Source organism: Labrus mixtus, chromosome 3 (assembly GCF_963584025.1).
Source record: "Labrus mixtus chromosome 3, fLabMix1.1, whole genome shotgun sequence".
NCBI classification, from domain to species: Eukaryota; Metazoa; Chordata; class Actinopteri; order Labriformes; family Labridae; genus Labrus; species Labrus mixtus.
This window is the reverse complement of record NC_083614.1, coordinates 7,094,585-7,112,274: the sequence shown is the minus strand read 5'-3', so window position 1 is coordinate 7,112,274 and position 17,690 is coordinate 7,094,585. Positions and strand designations below refer to the sequence as shown.

The window sequence follows — 17,690 nt, the reverse complement described above, 5'->3', positions numbered from 1 at the left end:
TCCTTTGACCTAATGGACAGCACTCAACCACGAGCTGCAGGCTTTCAGAGCGACAGCAGACCTGTCCTGTGCTGTTGTGTTAATCACCTCTCATGGACTGAGCTCTGCCATCAGCAGGCTCGCTCTCTGCCTCATGACTCTCTCGCTGTAGCAGCATGTGTAATACAGCTGTGTTTTTTATGACAATTAAAAGAAAGCGTTCTATAATTAGAAATGTTCTGAGTAATGTCAAAGTAATGAAATGAAGTGACATTTGCAATTTGTTGCTGTTGGCTGTGTTAAGCCAGGTTTGAGTTTTCGTGTGTTTCATTTGTTTTATTCAATATTCACAATTAAATGATGTCATTTCAGGACCAAGTAATCTGATTGGACAAGAGACAAAATTCATCAGTGCTGACAGTACAACAGCCCTGTGACCTTTTAACTTAATGTATCGCTCCGTTACAGAAGTTCTGACTGTCGTTATTTAACCACATCTAAAAGTCTTTGTCTAGATTGATCCAGCTCAAACTCCTGAATCCCAAACGCCACCAAGTCAGCTGTCAACAGACTCCAAACTCAATGAATGCATGATAAACAGACATATACAGATAAAGCCACAAACAACACTAGCATAGCTAAACGTAGCTGTTTTGCAGTAACACGCAGAAATACATGAAGAAGCAAGTATTTAAAAGAAGAGAGAGAAGAGTTTGTTTTTGACAATAGTCCAGATCCAGTCAAGTTGCTCTTCATGTAAGTATAGCCTTAGGAATAATTAAAAAAGACAAAAGCCTATCTGTTGTTGTTTTTAAATGTCAACAGTCATATGAAAGCAATTGTACACTTAAGGGTTTTACTGAATATCAGCACTACAGCAACATTATTATGATGCTAAAGTTGTTAGAACATCAACCTATATGATAGGCTACTTTAGCAGTAGCTCATTGCTTATTAAATATGTTTTTTTTATAAATGGTGAATTGTAATTTTCACATAACTACATTCTATACAAATGTAGGCTTCATTCTCCGTCAGTTTTCTTCTCTGTTGTATTTTTATGCTACTAAGTTTTAGCCTAGCTTATCCCCTTTCATCCCTGTAAACCACTCTGTGTGATTTTCTAATGAGTTTTATCTCTCCTTACATGTGCTCTCTCTTCGCAGAAAGGTGGATGAAAAAAACACAATTCCACTGTAATCCTTTCTTTTATTATAAAGCTACAGCTGCCGAGCATAAAAACTGCAATTAGTCTAGATAGAAAAAAAAAAGCTAGCTAGGCCAATGTCATTTAATTTACGTAGAACTAAAACTCATCAAATATTACATCTTCTTTAACTGACTACAGAAACCGTGGAGTCTGCAAAACATGTTGTTGTGATGATCTTGGTCATTTTTGCTGTTTCTGCCTCCTTCTTGTCTTATGCTAGGCTAAGCTAACATTTAGCTAGCTCTAGCTTCTTACAACAGAAAGCAGATGAGTGGTTTTGATGTTCTTGTATACTGTACATTTTGGCAAAGAAAACCCTGAAAATAAAACTCACATCAAACCTGACTATATTAAAAATATAGCAAGGTCTGTGGAAAATGGCGGAGGGAAAACTTCCCACAACACTCAGTTTCTTTTAAAATACAACAAATATATCCTCTATAGCCTTCTGGTGAGCTATATTTGAACAACTCTAAAGTTTTTCTCAGGTCTTAAACATATCCAGGTCATATCATAGCAAAATGCTCATTTTGAAATTAGTGTTCCACTTGTAAATTCCCTGAATTGCAAACAGAAAGAATGAAAGATAGAAAAATATAAAAATACACTTAAGTTTTGTTAATATGGCTTATATCGTCTTCCTTCATTATAAAAACATTATAGTGCTTGTTAAAGTTTGAAACTGTTAATTAGGTTGTATTTTTACGTTTCTGTTTGTGTCTCTATTACTGGACAGAACATAGACGTGTAAGAATGAAAAGGCAGCTTTAACTTTCCATTGAGAGGTGTTATTGAAAAGTCTGCCTAATTGGTTTAGTATGATTGGGTTTAGTGTTCCTCACATGGATCTAATTAAGCTCCTGAACATGAGCAGCTTTTGGCACCTAAAGGTCACCTGTGAACATGCAGTTTTTTTGTATAATAATTATTGTTTTAACCACAGATGCTATAGACTGGGATGCATTTCTAATCAGGGATTCCCTGTAAATGTCAGTGACTCTGTATTATAGGGCTGGTAGCCGTATACAGACTGCCGTCTCAGACTGGGACACCAATATTACGCCTTTGCAGAGTCTTTGTACGTCATGAACGTACAAAGATGGGATGATGGCCGAGTTAAGTTATTCGTCACTTTTGCAAGAAAATAAAAGGAGTCTGAAAAGATTTATAAAAGAGTATTTCCCAAACACACCACACTTGTTCTGAGGTATGATATTGTAAAATGAATGGTTGGTGCTCAACAAATGCAGCAATGCAATTTTAAATCTTAAGGTTAACGAGCAACATATACAGTAACAGTGTAGGAAAAGGGTAAAAAAACATTTCCAGTGGAAATAAAAGGATGCAATAATATCAGTTATATCTTAAATCTATTCAAAATCATACACGGCGTAAACAGGAAGGATGTGATCACATTACATGGTCATATATTATAGAGCCTGAAAGTTGAGTTACGTACAGATGTGAGACCAAAAACAGATCTTTGCTTAAGTTCTGTATAGTTAAGGTTTTTGGTACAAGATTCTCTCCACCTCGTCTCTGCACAGAAACACAGACAAGGGAAATGACAAGAGCCAATTTTATTTACGACTTAAATCACTGTAACTTTGAAAGAATCCTTTTTTTTACAGACAGCTTCATATGAGATAAAATTCTAAAGAAAGAGGAGAAAAGAGGACTGTTGATATACCTCCAGCTTGTTTATCAAAGGCAAATGGTTTTATTGGCCAAAAGTAAAAACCTGTTCATATTTGGCTTGTAAGTATTGTTCTAAGAAACTGTCTTTTAGGGGCACAGGATAGCCTAGTAGCCCATGTACAGAGGCTATAATCCACATCACAGCGGATGTGAGTTTGAATCCGACCTCTGCCCTTTGCTGCATGTCATCACCTGCTCTCTCCTCCCAGCATTACCTGTCTCTACTCAGCTGACCTCTCCAGTGAAAGCGCCCTAAATTGCCCCTAAATTAACAAAAAAGCAAACAACTACCCTACGAACAATTTTAGTTTTTACTAAATTAAAAAGCTTTAGTTTCAGTTCAGTGTTGCCGACCTCATACCAAAGGCTTTGATTGTCATATTAAGCAGAAATCTGTCCTGTTAAATGTCCACAATAAAAAATAAAAAAACATTTGATGTATTTTAAAGAGAAAAGAGCTGTCTCATAAACTAATACTCCTCAGACTCAGTAAGGAATCCTGCTTGAGTCTGACAGTGAACCAAACTAATTCTGGTGACATGTCTCTATATGAAGACAGAGCCAGCAGCCTAACCACTTAGCATGTAGCTTAGCATCAAGATGCAAAATGAGGAAACAACTTGTCTCTGTGACACCAAGAGCTGGTTTATTAATTTTGTATCTTGTTTTTTTATTCTAAATGAAAACTTTGAAAACAGTCAGTGGTTTCACAAAGTGTGTGGAGGCATTGATGTATAACTGATGTTGCCAGGCAACCCTCTATTCTTCAAAAGGCATCTCATAGTTGTTGAGTATTTTCAACTTGATGATGGCTCTGACGTCAGTGTTTCCTTCAAGATGATACTCCTACAATCTCATGGAATTAAGACACTTATGTTTTAGTAAAATCATTCTGGCTCACAGAGGATAATAAAAATGTCTATAAAACTTTAAATTGCTATAGATATGATTAAATAATGTTAAAGATATAGATAATCTATTTAGAGCTAAAATAACTGACTCCTTTTATACTTTTCACATTGAACATTAAAATATTTAAAAAAACAAGAAACAAATTTAAGCAGACTATGTCACCCTCTATCTTTTATTACACTGGATTAAAGTTCTAGGGTTTTTTTCATGTTACTTTTAGAGCAATGAATGGCTTAGCCATTACATAATGTGTCTTTTATCTTCCCGGGTACAAAGCGTAGCATTCCCCCACAGACAAAAAACACGCTCTCTGGACGGTTCAGGCACAGGCAGGATCATTATGAGGTGAATGGTCACTGTTTTCATTTTTCAAACCACATTTTGCTCATTGAATGTGACGTGGCAGTTGCATTTATAGGAAACTAACAAATTCAACCGCTCACGTAACACAGTTGCACAAAGACGTGTTTAAGACAATGCAGAGTGTCTCTGATAATCCACAGACTGGGGGACTGGACTCAATCTAAATTGCTGTGAAGTCTTCTAACACCACAGTTGCTGGATTAGTGCAATACTGTCGGATTGGACATTGCATGGCAGACGATTGAGAGAGTGTCACACACACACACACACACACACACACACACACACACACACGCACACACACACACACACACACACACACACACTCATACACAGACTTAGTGCAGCTACATTATGTGTGTGGTTTGTACTACTTTACAGTACTCATAGTTTTTGGATATTTTCTCGATCTAAGTGAACTTGCATGAATGAAAAGTGTTATTTATGTATCTGAGGCAAACTGAATCTGAGACTTGTGATCTGTGAAAAAAACAAGCGACAGGAAATCCAGAGCCAAAGGGTCCGACCCTGTGAGTGAACCTGGAATCATTTGAGGCCATCTCTCTCGGGCGTGCCAACATTCACACATAACACGGTACTCTCAGTAACATCTGCGTATTGTGATTCCCTACAACTGATTACATCAGCTGCAAACACGAGCTCTAAACGGTGACACCAAGTTAATCTCTGTGTAATGAAGCAAAGTGGGTGAAAGGTCAAGTGTTGTGTCACAGCAACGCCACATCCAACGCAGTGGAACACACACACACACACACACACACACACACACACACAGACAAATAACGTAAATGAGTGTTTGTGAGGTTCTAGGATCAAATCTTAATTTTCCTGTAGAAAATTTGGGCAAAATATTCTACATCTCTGTAAAACACTTAATTGACATTTCTGCTCTTCTACTTTATATAAAGTGATGAAAACGGTCCTGAAAGGATGAGGCCGGTGTTTTTTATCTCTTAATGTTCGAATTTTGCCTTTTTTAACATTTTAATTTTAACTTGGCACAGGATGGAATCAATCAGGATGTTCTTTTGTTCTTAGGCTATTGTTACCTCCAAGGGAAAAATTTAGTGGGCTATTCAAGGGGCGAGTTTTAATTTCAAATCATAATCAGACAAGCCTGGTTAAAAATGTATGTGTGTACTTTAATGGGGCAGGGGAATAACAACGGTATGGAAGCCCTAAGAGGATATGCATCCATACATTTTATTTGACTCTCTTTTCCTGCGATAGTTAGTAAATTATTGATTATAGTAGATTATTGAATTATGTTTTTCTCGAGCTCTCGACTTGTTTGTTCTTATCTTAGCATAACAACACTTGTCCTCATGAATAATGAGTTCATTTCTGTTGCTTTCTTGAGGTCTCAATAAATGAACTCCTTATCACAGGAAAACCAGATTGTTATCCCAAGACAACAAGAAAAAGAAGTGGAGATAACCTCAGAAGCTCATCATCACAGGAACACATGTAGGGATTTATGTCTGCTTTGGGCTTCCATACAAGGGGAATATTAAGATTGCAATTCTTTCTTATTAGCACTCATTCAACTTCAAAGTTTTTTCTTTGTTTGTTTGTTTGTTTTTTTCATTAAAAAATTCCATTAAAAGAGATAAAGCATCATTGATTTTATCATCCTGACAAAATGCTCTCTCTGAAAGCAACCCTTTCTTCAAAACCAAACAAACAACAGGTACATTAAATATTTATGAAAACTGGTTAAGTTGAATGTTTATTTAGAAGAACATGCTGAGACTACAGGACTTGTCTGCTCTGCATGGTCACTGACTTCGATTAGGAAAAAATGAAACATTTTGATGCTTTGTCTTATATGGAAGGACAAGAGTGCAGAAAAATATCTGACCTGCATGACTTTACCTCCTTACTGTGAGTTCAGATTGATTTATCAAAGCAAAGTTCACAGGAGGAGAAAATACTGTATGACCTGAAAACTTACAGGACCAGAAACTCTTATATAACGTTATTAACGTTACATGTTGTTCAACAAACTCATCTTTGTTTGAGAGGAAGTAACAACAAAAGCTTAATAAAAGAACACAGAGTTAATACAGTAAACATGCACACTGATGGGGAGTTAGTCTTTGTTCAGGCTCTGTTAATGTTTGAATTCATAGAGGTGGTGTCGTGATGTAGTTCTAATCATATCATTGTGACTGCTCCTCCTACACACATCATGAGAGATCATTTACAGTTCATCAAAGACCTTACACTTTTAAGAAAGCAGACATTCTGAACTACGTGCTTGAAGAACTTTTTTTACCTACTTAATATTGTAAATTAGCAGAAGTAGACAAAAAAGCTGTATACTGTAGGTGCAGCAGGAGTTCTGAAACTCCGCCATCTGAGCTCCTGCTGCACATCTAAAACTTTTCTGTTTGTTTCAGTGACCTCACCACCATCTTGAGGTTTAAACAACCATCTTCAACATTGTATTTCATAACATCCTCCATTTTTTATAGTCCAAAAATGAAAAACTAAAGGTACTTATACTTTAGACAGGGGTTTAATGTTCCAGCATTTATACCTCAATCATGTTTTTATTGAAACAAAATGTACAGATATAATGTGTCTCCTGAATCAAGAAAGAGTTCTTGTCAGTTCAAGACCTTAGAAATCTGCAGACTCCATCAAACAGACTTAAAAACAAGAAGATATAACAAGTTGACAATTCTGTAGGATATCAGCTGCAGGAATAAGCCAAAAGGTCAAACATGATAAATAATAATTGTATGTAATTATTGGCTCAAGCCTCCAAAGAAAGTTTTTATATGAAGATCTCTACTTCTAGTATATTTGTAAGGTCTGGTTTCTATACAGCCCGACGTAAACTTAATACATGATGAGTTCTATACAGGCATTTGTATGGAAGCCCAAAGTGGACAATCCTCCATACATTTAATTTACTCCAATTTCCTGTGATAATGAGAAATATCAAGCCATAATGTTTTAACTGGATTATTTGCTATGTAATCTAGAAAACAAAACAACAGTCTGGTCACTGTGATAGGACAAACCAATACATGCCATGATGCTTTCGTCAACACCAGTGAGGTGATGTTTTGTGCTTTTGCAACTGTGGGGATACAAAAATAAAAAAAGAAAGGAAGAAATAACATGTATCAATATATATCTGCTCAGGGCTTCCCTTGATTTGTTCACATAAAAGTACTGTTTTTAATATAAGATGGCACAGTGGTGCTGTGGTTTGCACTATTCTGGGCTGTAGGGTTGAACCTGTGAGCCATCTGGGGCCTTTCTGTGTGCAGGTTTCATCCATGTGCCAGAGTTACTTCTCTCTGAGGACTCTGGCCACATTTCACATTAAAAGCCATGCAAGTGAGGTCAATAAGAAACTCTAAATTCTTACGTATGTGTAAGTGGAGGTGAATTTTGCAATAGTTTGTGTGTATATGTTTCCTGTGATGCACATTGTTGGAAGCATGCGATATAAAGTAAGTTTTGCTTACTTACTTACTTACTAGCTCTAAAACATTGATTCCCAACCTAGGGTCTGGGCCCCCAGCCGCTCCTGTAACTCAGGTTTAAATTGTTTAAATTTGGTAAAAAAAAATTTATAAAATGTTTTACAGCAATGTATCACTTCTTTTGTGCGGCCCTGGCAGGGCTCAACTTTTGTTTTATATACAAGTAGAAGGTTTCCAAGGATAAATATTTGGAACAACGTCTCTTAAATATAAGAAATTGTTTTAAAAGTGACCACTCTATATGACAAAAAAATACAAATCTAGACGATAAAACCAATGATTGTTGTGCTTTTTGGCTAAATAAAAATTACTGACAAATAAATACAGTGGAACCAAAGTGGGATTTGTTATGATGTATATTGATGTCAATTTCAATACTGATACTGACAGTGATTTTAGAGGGGGGGAAATCTGCATTATTTACCTATCCAATAATTCAAAGATTCATTTTCATTGTAGTGCAGATTTAGATTTTATTCCTCATCTGTGGTGCTCTGCTTCGTGTACTGCAGACAGTGTTGAGAATATTGTACTCTACTGTCTAATGGAATCGAACTGTTTGCAAAAGTGTCTGATGACACACTCTTTAAAATACTCCAAGCATGGTTTTCTGCATTGCAGGATCTGCAAAAGAAAATCCTTATCAGCGCATTTCTATAAAAACACATATTTTAAAAATACTTGTATATATTTGTGAAAGGCCCATGTCAGCCAAATAGCATTGACTTACTGATATATAAAGGTGGGACTCTACGGGGAAATATGAGAAATGAAATAAGAAAATGTAAACATGTTTAATTGCTAACTTGTATCTGAAAGAACTTCAAAGTTTTGCATCTTTTTCTGTCTTGTTCTCACAGATGCGTATCCGGTCTCAGAGGTGGTCTACACCTGGACTAAGGGTGCAGCCAAGTCAGTGGTGGTGGCAGAGGAAGGCTCTCGACTGAACCAGTACCATCTGATCGGTCAGTCTGCAGGAACAGAAGACATCTACACCAGCCGAGGTAAACAAGCCACAGTAACCTGTGACCCAGGTACAGCTGGGATCAGATTAAAGATGACCTCCTACAGTTTACCTGGATGTGGGGCATTCCCTTGTGATTTCATGTATTACTCACTTGTTTCCTCCTTTACAACCCCATAATACACATAAACTGTATAAAAAAGCCCCTTTCCGCAAAATTTTCCAAAAACGTTCAGGAGGAAGAACATGACAGAAGATTGATTAAGAGGCTGGCTGGAAAAAGTCAAGGTAAAGTCAGGATGAAAAGCTCGCTGTTTAAATACACAAATTCAGCTCACTTCTACAACAAACTTCTCACTTGATTTCTTACATCAGTTCACATTTCTCTGATGACAATATGGTCTCAATCAAAAGATTCAGGTCTCCTTAAAATCAGCAGAATGCTCATTTGAAGTTGTGGATCAATTTTGTGCAATTTGGAGGATATAGCAGGTTGAGCTTCAAAGCGAGGCTACCTTGCAAGCAACAATTTTCTACCACAGCAACTTGGAAACTGTGCTATTAGTGCTTTGTTGTACTAAAAGACACTCTGAAGAGTCGCCTATTACTTAGTTTAAAGCCAAAGCTAACATCTAAATGAATATGACGTACATAAGGGTTTTTTCAAACACACTAAACTCCTCAGAATTTCCTAAAATAGCTTCATGTGTGAACGCCATTTTACTCCCCGCAGAAGATATATTTAAATATATAAAAATTCACTGACGTTAAAAAGCTGCTGCTGGCATGTGACTGGGGCACTCTCTATGCACATAATGATGCTGCTTCATTATTGTTTGCCAGTATGTTCTCTTTTGTTGATACAGTGAATATGTTGAACAACACATTGCATTAATATAATGTCAAAAACTGCCATCGTAGTACGGAGCTCCTGAAGTCCCAAAAAGTATTTTTTTTTAAATCTTGTGCGCACAAGATAATAACTTGATGATAAATTTTCTGTATTATAGCCTCAGTGTCTGTTGCTTGGTCCACAATTTCTGTGCCATCTTTTGTACCCCCAGCCCCCCTTAACCGAGAGAATGTTTTTGCTCTTAAAACACTCAAAGGCAAAGCTTACAAATTGTAGTCTACTAAACCAATGGGCAATTTCCCTCTGATGTATCGACTAAAATACGATTAATTGTCCACTGAAACTTCAGCAGGACCCCACCTCAACCCTTTTTTTTTTTTTTTTAGCTTTTTTAGCTCTGTTATTAAAGTGTTTGCTGAGCAGAGATGTTGTGAGAAGAACTTTTTTTATTTAAAATCAAGCTGGCTGGATAGAGACAATGAATGAATCAAGGATTTGAGAATGCCTCCCACTCACAACCAGCTGTCTCTTGGGCAGCCATCAAAAAGTAGAGAGAGGGGGGGGGGGGGGGGTAAAAAAAAAATCACTTATCCGGGGTCTGAGCCATTGGGTCTGTAGGGTTAATCCGCGTGCAGGCCCATCAGTTGTGCTTTTACTGAGTGACGTCACAGCGCACGGATTGGCTGCTGTGGTGGAGGGGCGTAGCTACATCTGCTTAATTCTGTTATGTAAAGAAGTATGATAATACATTTCTGCTGCTTGTTGCTGGAGAGTTTATCACAGAGGGGGAGTTCCTATATCTGTATTCAAACAGAGCTGATTGCTTTATACTGCCAGGAAAAATGATGCTGTGCACACTGGATCATGTATGAGAATAAAACACATTCTGTTACGTATGCTTTTGAAGCAGCAGGAGGAAATCCTGCCGGGCCGCCGGAAACACCCGGCGCTAAAAAAGAACAGATTAACACACAGGTTGCTATATATTTCTGTGTTCCTCTTTGCCCACCCTGTGCTGCTCAGACACTGAGCTAACACAGATTTAATTAGGGGTGCTAATCTGAGGTACAAACCCTCTTTAACAAGCTAAGAATAGCTCAGCCGAGAGCTCACACAGTGCCGAGGTGACCTTTGACCCCACAGGTTAAGCTGCTGCAGATTAATATAGACCAAGGCATTGAACTGGTGATATGCAAACTTGTAGTTTCATTACATTAACACATCAGAGCTCTCAGGCTGTTACAGAAAGCAGCAAAGCTCAACAGATGGTTCTGATCTTTACTCACCAGTTGACCAGCATAGCTGCGTTGTTCTCCGCTATGAATGGCAGTTCTCCACAGACACTCCAAAAACACAACAGTAAAATCCACCACAACCGCATTTTCACGCCTCACAGATTTCCATCCACTTCCAAGCCCAGCAGGCGGTCAGATCAGCGTGGAGTTGGCCCAGTCGTGCCACCACAGAGCAGGGCTGCCGGCCAGTAGTCCTCGGAGTGAAGGCGACACAGGTGCCCCTTTCAACATTAACATGATGCTTGTCCCCGCATCGCACGGAGCATCCAAACTTTAGTCCGACCCTCTCAGCCCCACTCCGCCTCACTCATCTGTGCACCTGCGTGAAATCAACTCTGAAACAGAGCTGCTGCAGAGTTCAAGCTCAGGAAAGAAAGCAAAGTATGTCCCCTTTCAAGAGTGGCCGGCCCTGACCGAACGGGTGGACTGTCTGTTGCAAACACACACACACACACACACACTCACACATTCAGAGAGAGTGAGAGAGAGGCAGAGCGAGAGAGGCAGAGTGAGATACAGGATGCAGATTGTGACAAGGGATTAGTGAGACAGAAAAATCCGATTTTGCCAGGAGAAAGCAGCAGTCATCTGTGGATTTCCTATAGTTTATCAGACTCTGCAGCTCGACAGGATTTTTGTGGTAATAACATCCTTCAAATGCAATCTTCAGTTGATTAACAGGATATGATGAATTCTACACCCACCTGCTTTTCAATAATTTAGCTCACATTTTGACATTGAGGTTGTCCAGTAAAGTTTACTCATGTATCCCTTAATCACCAGTCTCCATGGACTACACATCACCAACAGATTACTGAAGAAAATGAAAACAAAACCTCCCAAGCCTAGTTTAAAATGTCAACAAGCATGTGCCCAAACACATTTTTTTTTTTTACTTTATATGGGATAAATTAAAACCACATTTGTAGATGATTCATTGCTCAAAATAGTTGCCAGCAAATAAACTATTAATGCCCATTTAAGTTCAGTGCAGCATTTTAACAGTGCTCGTCTGTTGATGAAAATCGTCCTTTAAGCCTGAAAAATGAACTGATACACTTTGTGCTTGTGGCTTTAAAAGAAAAGAAACAATACAAATACATAAACCGTTTTATCTTTTCAGCTTGCAATGAGCCATACATTTATACCACCATTGTCTTCTAGAAATTACATTTAAATGTTGCATCAGCAATTAAATACAAATATTGAAACGCATGACGTGAACAGACGACTCTTCTCTTTTTCCAGAGACAGGATAAAAGTATTGAACAAAATAAAAAAGGCAAATAATGCAGAAATGCTGGTGGATGGTGTGTTGTAAAATTACCTACCTTGGGTGGAAACAAATTAAATAAATTCACGAAAACATTTTACTGATAATCAGTTCAAGCATTTTAGCTACATACCAAGTACATTGATTTAAAGCTGGTTTAGCTTGTTCAGTAGAGCAGGTGCTCAGTATACAGATGCTGAAGTCGTAGACACATCAGCCTCATGTTTCATCTAGGCCCTTTGATGAATTTCTAACCCACTCTCCGACATATTTCCTGTTTCTCCTCACAGACTTTATAAAACATAGACGAAGTCTTTGGTACGTCACTTATTGGATTCTAAAGAGTTTTCATGAAACACAACGATAGAAGTCACCGTATTGTAAATGCTGACTCAAAGTAACTTTCAATCCTATTAACAGCCAAAGAAGAGGAGAAGAGCTGAGCATTTAGCCTCCTGGCAAAGAGTTACAATGCATCAACATGCTTGTCAAATCAACCATGTCCCTAATTACACAAATTTATGAATAAGGCTAAATCCAAGGCTTAATGAAATCAAGAAAAATATGTTCTAAAGAAATCAGCCTCCTGTAATATGTGTACCAATAATGAATTAAGCTATTGATACTAAAATCTTTTTTTGTACCAGGGTGTAAACATGTTTATATCTGCTGTAAAAATGGGCACTTTAATATAGGACGTAATGGTGATTGCTTGGCTTCTGCAGCCAGCCTCAAGTGAAAACTCATGGAACTGCAGGGTTTTTTTTTTTTTAACAACTGCATTTGCTTCATTTTCAGTTCCAGAGTGATGTAAGTCTCTCTTTAGCTGTTCTTTAAATTACGACAAAGGCCAAAAAGATAATCAAAAAAGTAATCCTCACTATGTGAATTCTAAACTGTTTTTTATTTGGCATTGCAATTCATAAAGTATTTGCTGTTGAATGTATTAAAAGCTGTTACAATATGTAAAACTAATTTCAACTGGACAAGGCTGGTGTAAGTTTATGTCCTTTGAATTAAAGAAAAGTGTGTTGATTCATCCCTCAATCATTTCTGATTGGCCTTAATAGCCTGTGTAACTTCCATAAACAGCACTGTGGTTTTAGGTAAACATTTATATAATGGGTATACGTTATGTATTTTCTGGGAACTATTTTGAGCCATGAGCTATTTAAAAAGAATGATGCTCCAGTGAGTGTTTGTATAGCAATAAACACGGCCTTGTTTCATGTTAATGAGGCTGAATGATGAATATTGGTTTAGTCCATTAATAGCTCACAGTCCATTCATTCTCCGTGTCTTCAGGGAAGGCTTGTATTTTCTGAATCCGGCTGTATCTAATGGTAGTTTTCACTGTTGATGGATGTGTAGAATATTTTGTTGATTAGTATGTTAAGTGTGTTATCTTAAATGTCAGAAAGTTATGAAAATCCTTTAATCCTTGTTTCCTAATGCCTGAGATGACAGCCTTAGTTTTACCTTTGTACCTAAATAATACAAAGAACACACGCGACACGCCGACACAAATACTTGAAAGAATCTTGGTGTTCATGCGTTACTTTTAATGACAGCTGTCCTTTTCTATCAGAAAGGTATCCTTAAATGACTTATTTCCCTGATTTCCGACTCTATCCACTATCCTATCCCTACAATAAAGGCACAAAAAGCCCAAAAATAAATCTTTAAAAAAAATATATTTTTTTTTTACTTGACCATCAAGGGGGACGGGGGGACGGGCCGCCCCCCTAATATAATGGTAGGGGAAACACTGCAAAAGAATAGTCATATTTAAGAAGCTGGAAACAAATCATTTCCCCCCTTTTCTTAAAAATACTCAAACAGAATGAAGGATTACTGAAAAAGTTGTTGATTATTTTTAAAGATGTCTAAAGGTTTTTCAGAATACTGAAATGTTGACACTTTAGGAATTCCCACTCCTTTGTTTTGATGTTTATTGCAGGTCAATACACGGTGATGATGGCTCACTTCTACCTGAAGAGGAAGATCGGCTACTTTGTCATTCAGACCTACATGCCCTGTTTCATGACTGTGATCCTGTCACAAGTTTCTTTTTGGCTGAACCGTGAGTCTGTTCCTGCACGGACTGTCTTTGGTGAGTTTGGAAACACTCAGGCACATCTGTTATAAAAACAATCCTGGAAATTACTAATGATATGACCCTTTATTAGTATACTGTTCTGCAGGAATTTCACTGTCTAAAGATAAAAACATTTTGTGATCTGACGTGTGACTTTAATGCTCAATTAAGGATTATGTCTAAATTCTGAAATAAAAGTAGAATTAAATAATAACCAGGTGTTTCCACTGCATGATTTGTCTATAATACTCTGTAATGTGCCGTCCTTTTACAAAGACTTAATCTGTTGGAATTAAAACAGTGGAGTTAGTCTGGTTGAGTAAAAGTGACCCAGTTTTCTCGTCCACCAGGTGTGACCACAGTGCTCACCATGACCACTCTCAGCATCAGCGCTCGAAACTCGTTGCCTAAAGTGGCTTACGCTACAGCCATGGACTGGTTCATCGCAGTGTGCTACGCCTTCGTCTTTTCAGCCCTCATTGAGTTCGCCACAGTGAATTACTTCACTAAGAGGAGCTGGGCCTGGGATGGAAAAAAGGCAATGGAGGCCCAACAACCCAAGGTATACGTGTGTGTGTGTGTGTGTGTGTGTGTGTGTGTGTGTGTGTGTGTGTGTGTGTGTGTTTGACCTTGTATAACAGACATAGTGGGGACAAACACCTGAAAACTGACTCAGTATGTGGACACCAGAATATTCTTGGCACTAAAAAGGTTCTTAGTTAATTATGCAGCTCAAACTTGGTTCAATTGAATGCTATCCCGCAGAAAAAATGATGTCTGTCTGTTTGCCTTAAACGTGCAGTATGCAAAATCTGCTGCCAGGGTGCTCTCACTCCAAACAATAACAAAAGATGATGTTGAGGCTAGCTGGGAATCATGGGAGGGGGAGTGAGTAGCAAACGATATTTTGTAAATCATCGTTCGATTTTGAGAGGAAAACACAACAAATGAGGCCACGTTGTTTTCTTTTTCTCTTTTTTCTCTTTTTTTTTGCTTCTTCCATTAGAACGTCACTGCAAGTCTAATAACAAATGTATATGAAACATTTCGGCCTTCTTAAGTGGATTTCGCTAACATGTCAGCAGCTCAAAGGCTGTTTATTCACCCTATAAGCAGATCAGCATTAACATTTGCATTAGAGTTGTGTTGCTATTGCTCTTTAAACATTTCACTTTATGTTCTCAATCTCTAGTCCCAATCTTCTTCAATAGCATGTCCATCTTTATGAATTAAAGTCCCACCAGTCCATAAACCACTGGGTGACATCAGGGTGTCATCTTCCACTTCTTTCTATGAGGTATTTGTTCCTAATTGAATAATATATATAGCACCTGGATAGAGAGAACAGTAAGTCTCTGTAGAACTGAGGAGCGCTTCAGAGTATTGTGATTATTTTGATTGAAAAATGTGTCGAATAAATAAAAGAAAACTTTCATCGAGTGTTGCCGATGTTGCTAATGCGGTTTTCTACGTTTAGCTTTACTAGCAAACGCCAAAGCAGCTCAATCTCAACTCTTGGTTTGGGTTGTTGGGACTAGTTTGAAGTTGACTCCACATGCACTCTCGCTCCAGCATTTTCTCTTCTCTGTTTTTCATGCTAATAGAAGGGGAGGGGCAGAAAAAAATCCATGCCACACATAATTATTGAGAAAAAGATAAATCAGGCAATAAGTAGAAGTTCAGAAATGGTGGATCAATATATTCACAGTTCAGTATGATTGTGTTGTGGCTCAGTGCCAGTAATTTACTGCCAGGAGACATTGAACCCAATTCTCACCCTTCACCGACTATCTTTCTTTGTTCTGTGTATGTGTGTGTGTGTGTGTGTGTGTGTGTGTGTGTGTGTGTGTGTGTGTGTGTGTGTGTGTGTGTGTGTGTGTGTGTGTGTGTGTGTGTGTGTGTGTGTGTGTGTGTGTGTGTGTGTGTGTGTGTGTGTGTGTGTGTGTGTGTGTGTGTGTGTGTGTGTGTGTGTCTGTCAGCCTGTTTTATTTTGTTCGATAGAGGAACCCCACTTACTTCTTTTGGACATTGAGTACTCTTAATCAATGCCTTTCTTTGTCCCTGCAGAAAAAAGACCCTCTGGCTCTGTCTAAAAAGCCCAACAACACCTGTTCAGCTGGAGTGAATTACACAGCCAACCTAACCAAGGATGCATCCATCTCTACTATTTCAAACAGCACGGCTGTTCAGCTAAAAGCCTCCGAAACCAAGGCCCCAGACCCCAAAAAGACTTACAACAGCGTGAGCAAAATCGACAAGATGTCCAGAATAGTGTTCCCGGTGCTGTTTGGGACCTTCAACCTGGTCTACTGGGCCACGTATCTCAACAGGGAACCAGTGATCAAAGGAGCCGAGTAAGCTCTGCCATCATTCATCTTCCTGACCACCGCTTCAGGATATAATAACTGGATCCCATCAAATTCTAAGCCAAGCACTTAGTCTTTGTATCATAGCTGTGGATTTTTATATTATCAAAGTACAGATTTTCCACTACCATATATTCTTCTCTGATTCCGATTACACGACCTGAATCTGCAAACTGGCCAGTTCTGGGTACCAATCTGATACAAGACCAAGCTATATTCAACTAACCCTATTTATCACCTTGCTAAGAGATTGAATGTCAGCTCATTTTCTTTCATTACTAAAATAAGAATAGATAAATACATTAAGGAACAAATAATAAATCCATGTGGAGTTCTACTCGTTTCTGTTTAATAGCGTTAGAGAGAAACAGTTTTTTTTTATATAAATCTGCTTTATTTAGTGTTTTCTCTGGTTTTAATCACGAGGTCAGTATGTTTAAGAAAGGAAGAGATCTGTTTGCTTAATTTGGCTCCCATTAAAAAAAACTCACTTAGGGAAAACATTGAAAAAATGCAGACCCAAAAAACAAGCAAAGCTAAGAGCTGGGTTTGCAGACCCTCAAGATTTTCCACTGAAATAAGATGACATCTTTTAGGGCTAATATTTTTTTGTATCCAATCAGTGCAGAGAAAGCTGTGCAATCCCACATTTTAGATGATATCAGAGGCATATTCCGGTTCTGGCATCGGTATCAGAAGAACTCTTCATCAGATAACATTTGCATGTCTGTCGCTTCAGGGACATGTTGCCATGTTTGCCTTGCGTTTGTAAGTACGTATATGATAATATGACTTCTCCTTAAGGACAGATTAAAGAACTCAAGTCTGATTAGTTTTCCATCTCCTGATATTTAAACATTTTAGCATTTGGCATTTATTGTTTCTCGTCTACTCTACAGTACAGATGGTATAGCAAGGCCAAATGCTATTCAAACTATATTTTGATTGTGTTACCTGAATGCAGCTTTTACCTTTCTAACTATGACTTTGTACAAATGGGCTGGATGTCCTCAATGAAAGGCTGGGCCCAGGCCCATGGGACTTTGCTTCCTTGTTAAAAGCAGATGAATAGCCATGCTAAATGTGTTGCCTTCAGAGTGTCAAAGCTCATTATGAATGCACTGATATTGCCTGCAGTTGCTTTTTCAGATTTTC

The 17,690-nt window shown here is 38.1% G+C and overlaps 2 protein-coding genes across 3 annotated transcripts in view; one reads left to right on the top strand and one right to left on the bottom strand.

The window, feature by feature from the left end:
- The window catches only part of gabrb3 (gamma-aminobutyric acid type A receptor subunit beta3), a 60,003-nt gene extending 48,713 nt beyond the window's left edge, over positions 1–11,290 (bottom strand). For both annotated transcript variants that reach the window (XM_061030330.1, XM_061030340.1), the window contains exon 1: positions 10,790–11,290. In XM_061030330.1, the coding sequence (XP_060886313.1) occupies positions 10,790–10,884 (95 nt within the window). In that variant the 5' untranslated portion in view covers positions 10,885–11,290. The remainder of the gene's footprint in view (positions 1–10,789) is intronic.
- Positions 1–16,811, top strand: part of gabra5 (gamma-aminobutyric acid type A receptor subunit alpha5) — a 34,128-nt gene extending 17,317 nt beyond the window's left edge. The window contains exons 7-10 of the mRNA XM_061030348.1: positions 8,547–8,690; positions 14,032–14,184; positions 14,520–14,731; positions 16,237–16,811. Coding sequence (XP_060886331.1) covers positions 8,547–8,690; positions 14,032–14,184; positions 14,520–14,731; positions 16,237–16,527 — 800 coding nt within the window. The 3' untranslated portion in view covers positions 16,528–16,811. The remainder of the gene's footprint in view (positions 1–8,546; positions 8,691–14,031; positions 14,185–14,519; positions 14,732–16,236) is intronic.
- Positions 16,812–17,690: the final 879 nt, after the last annotated feature.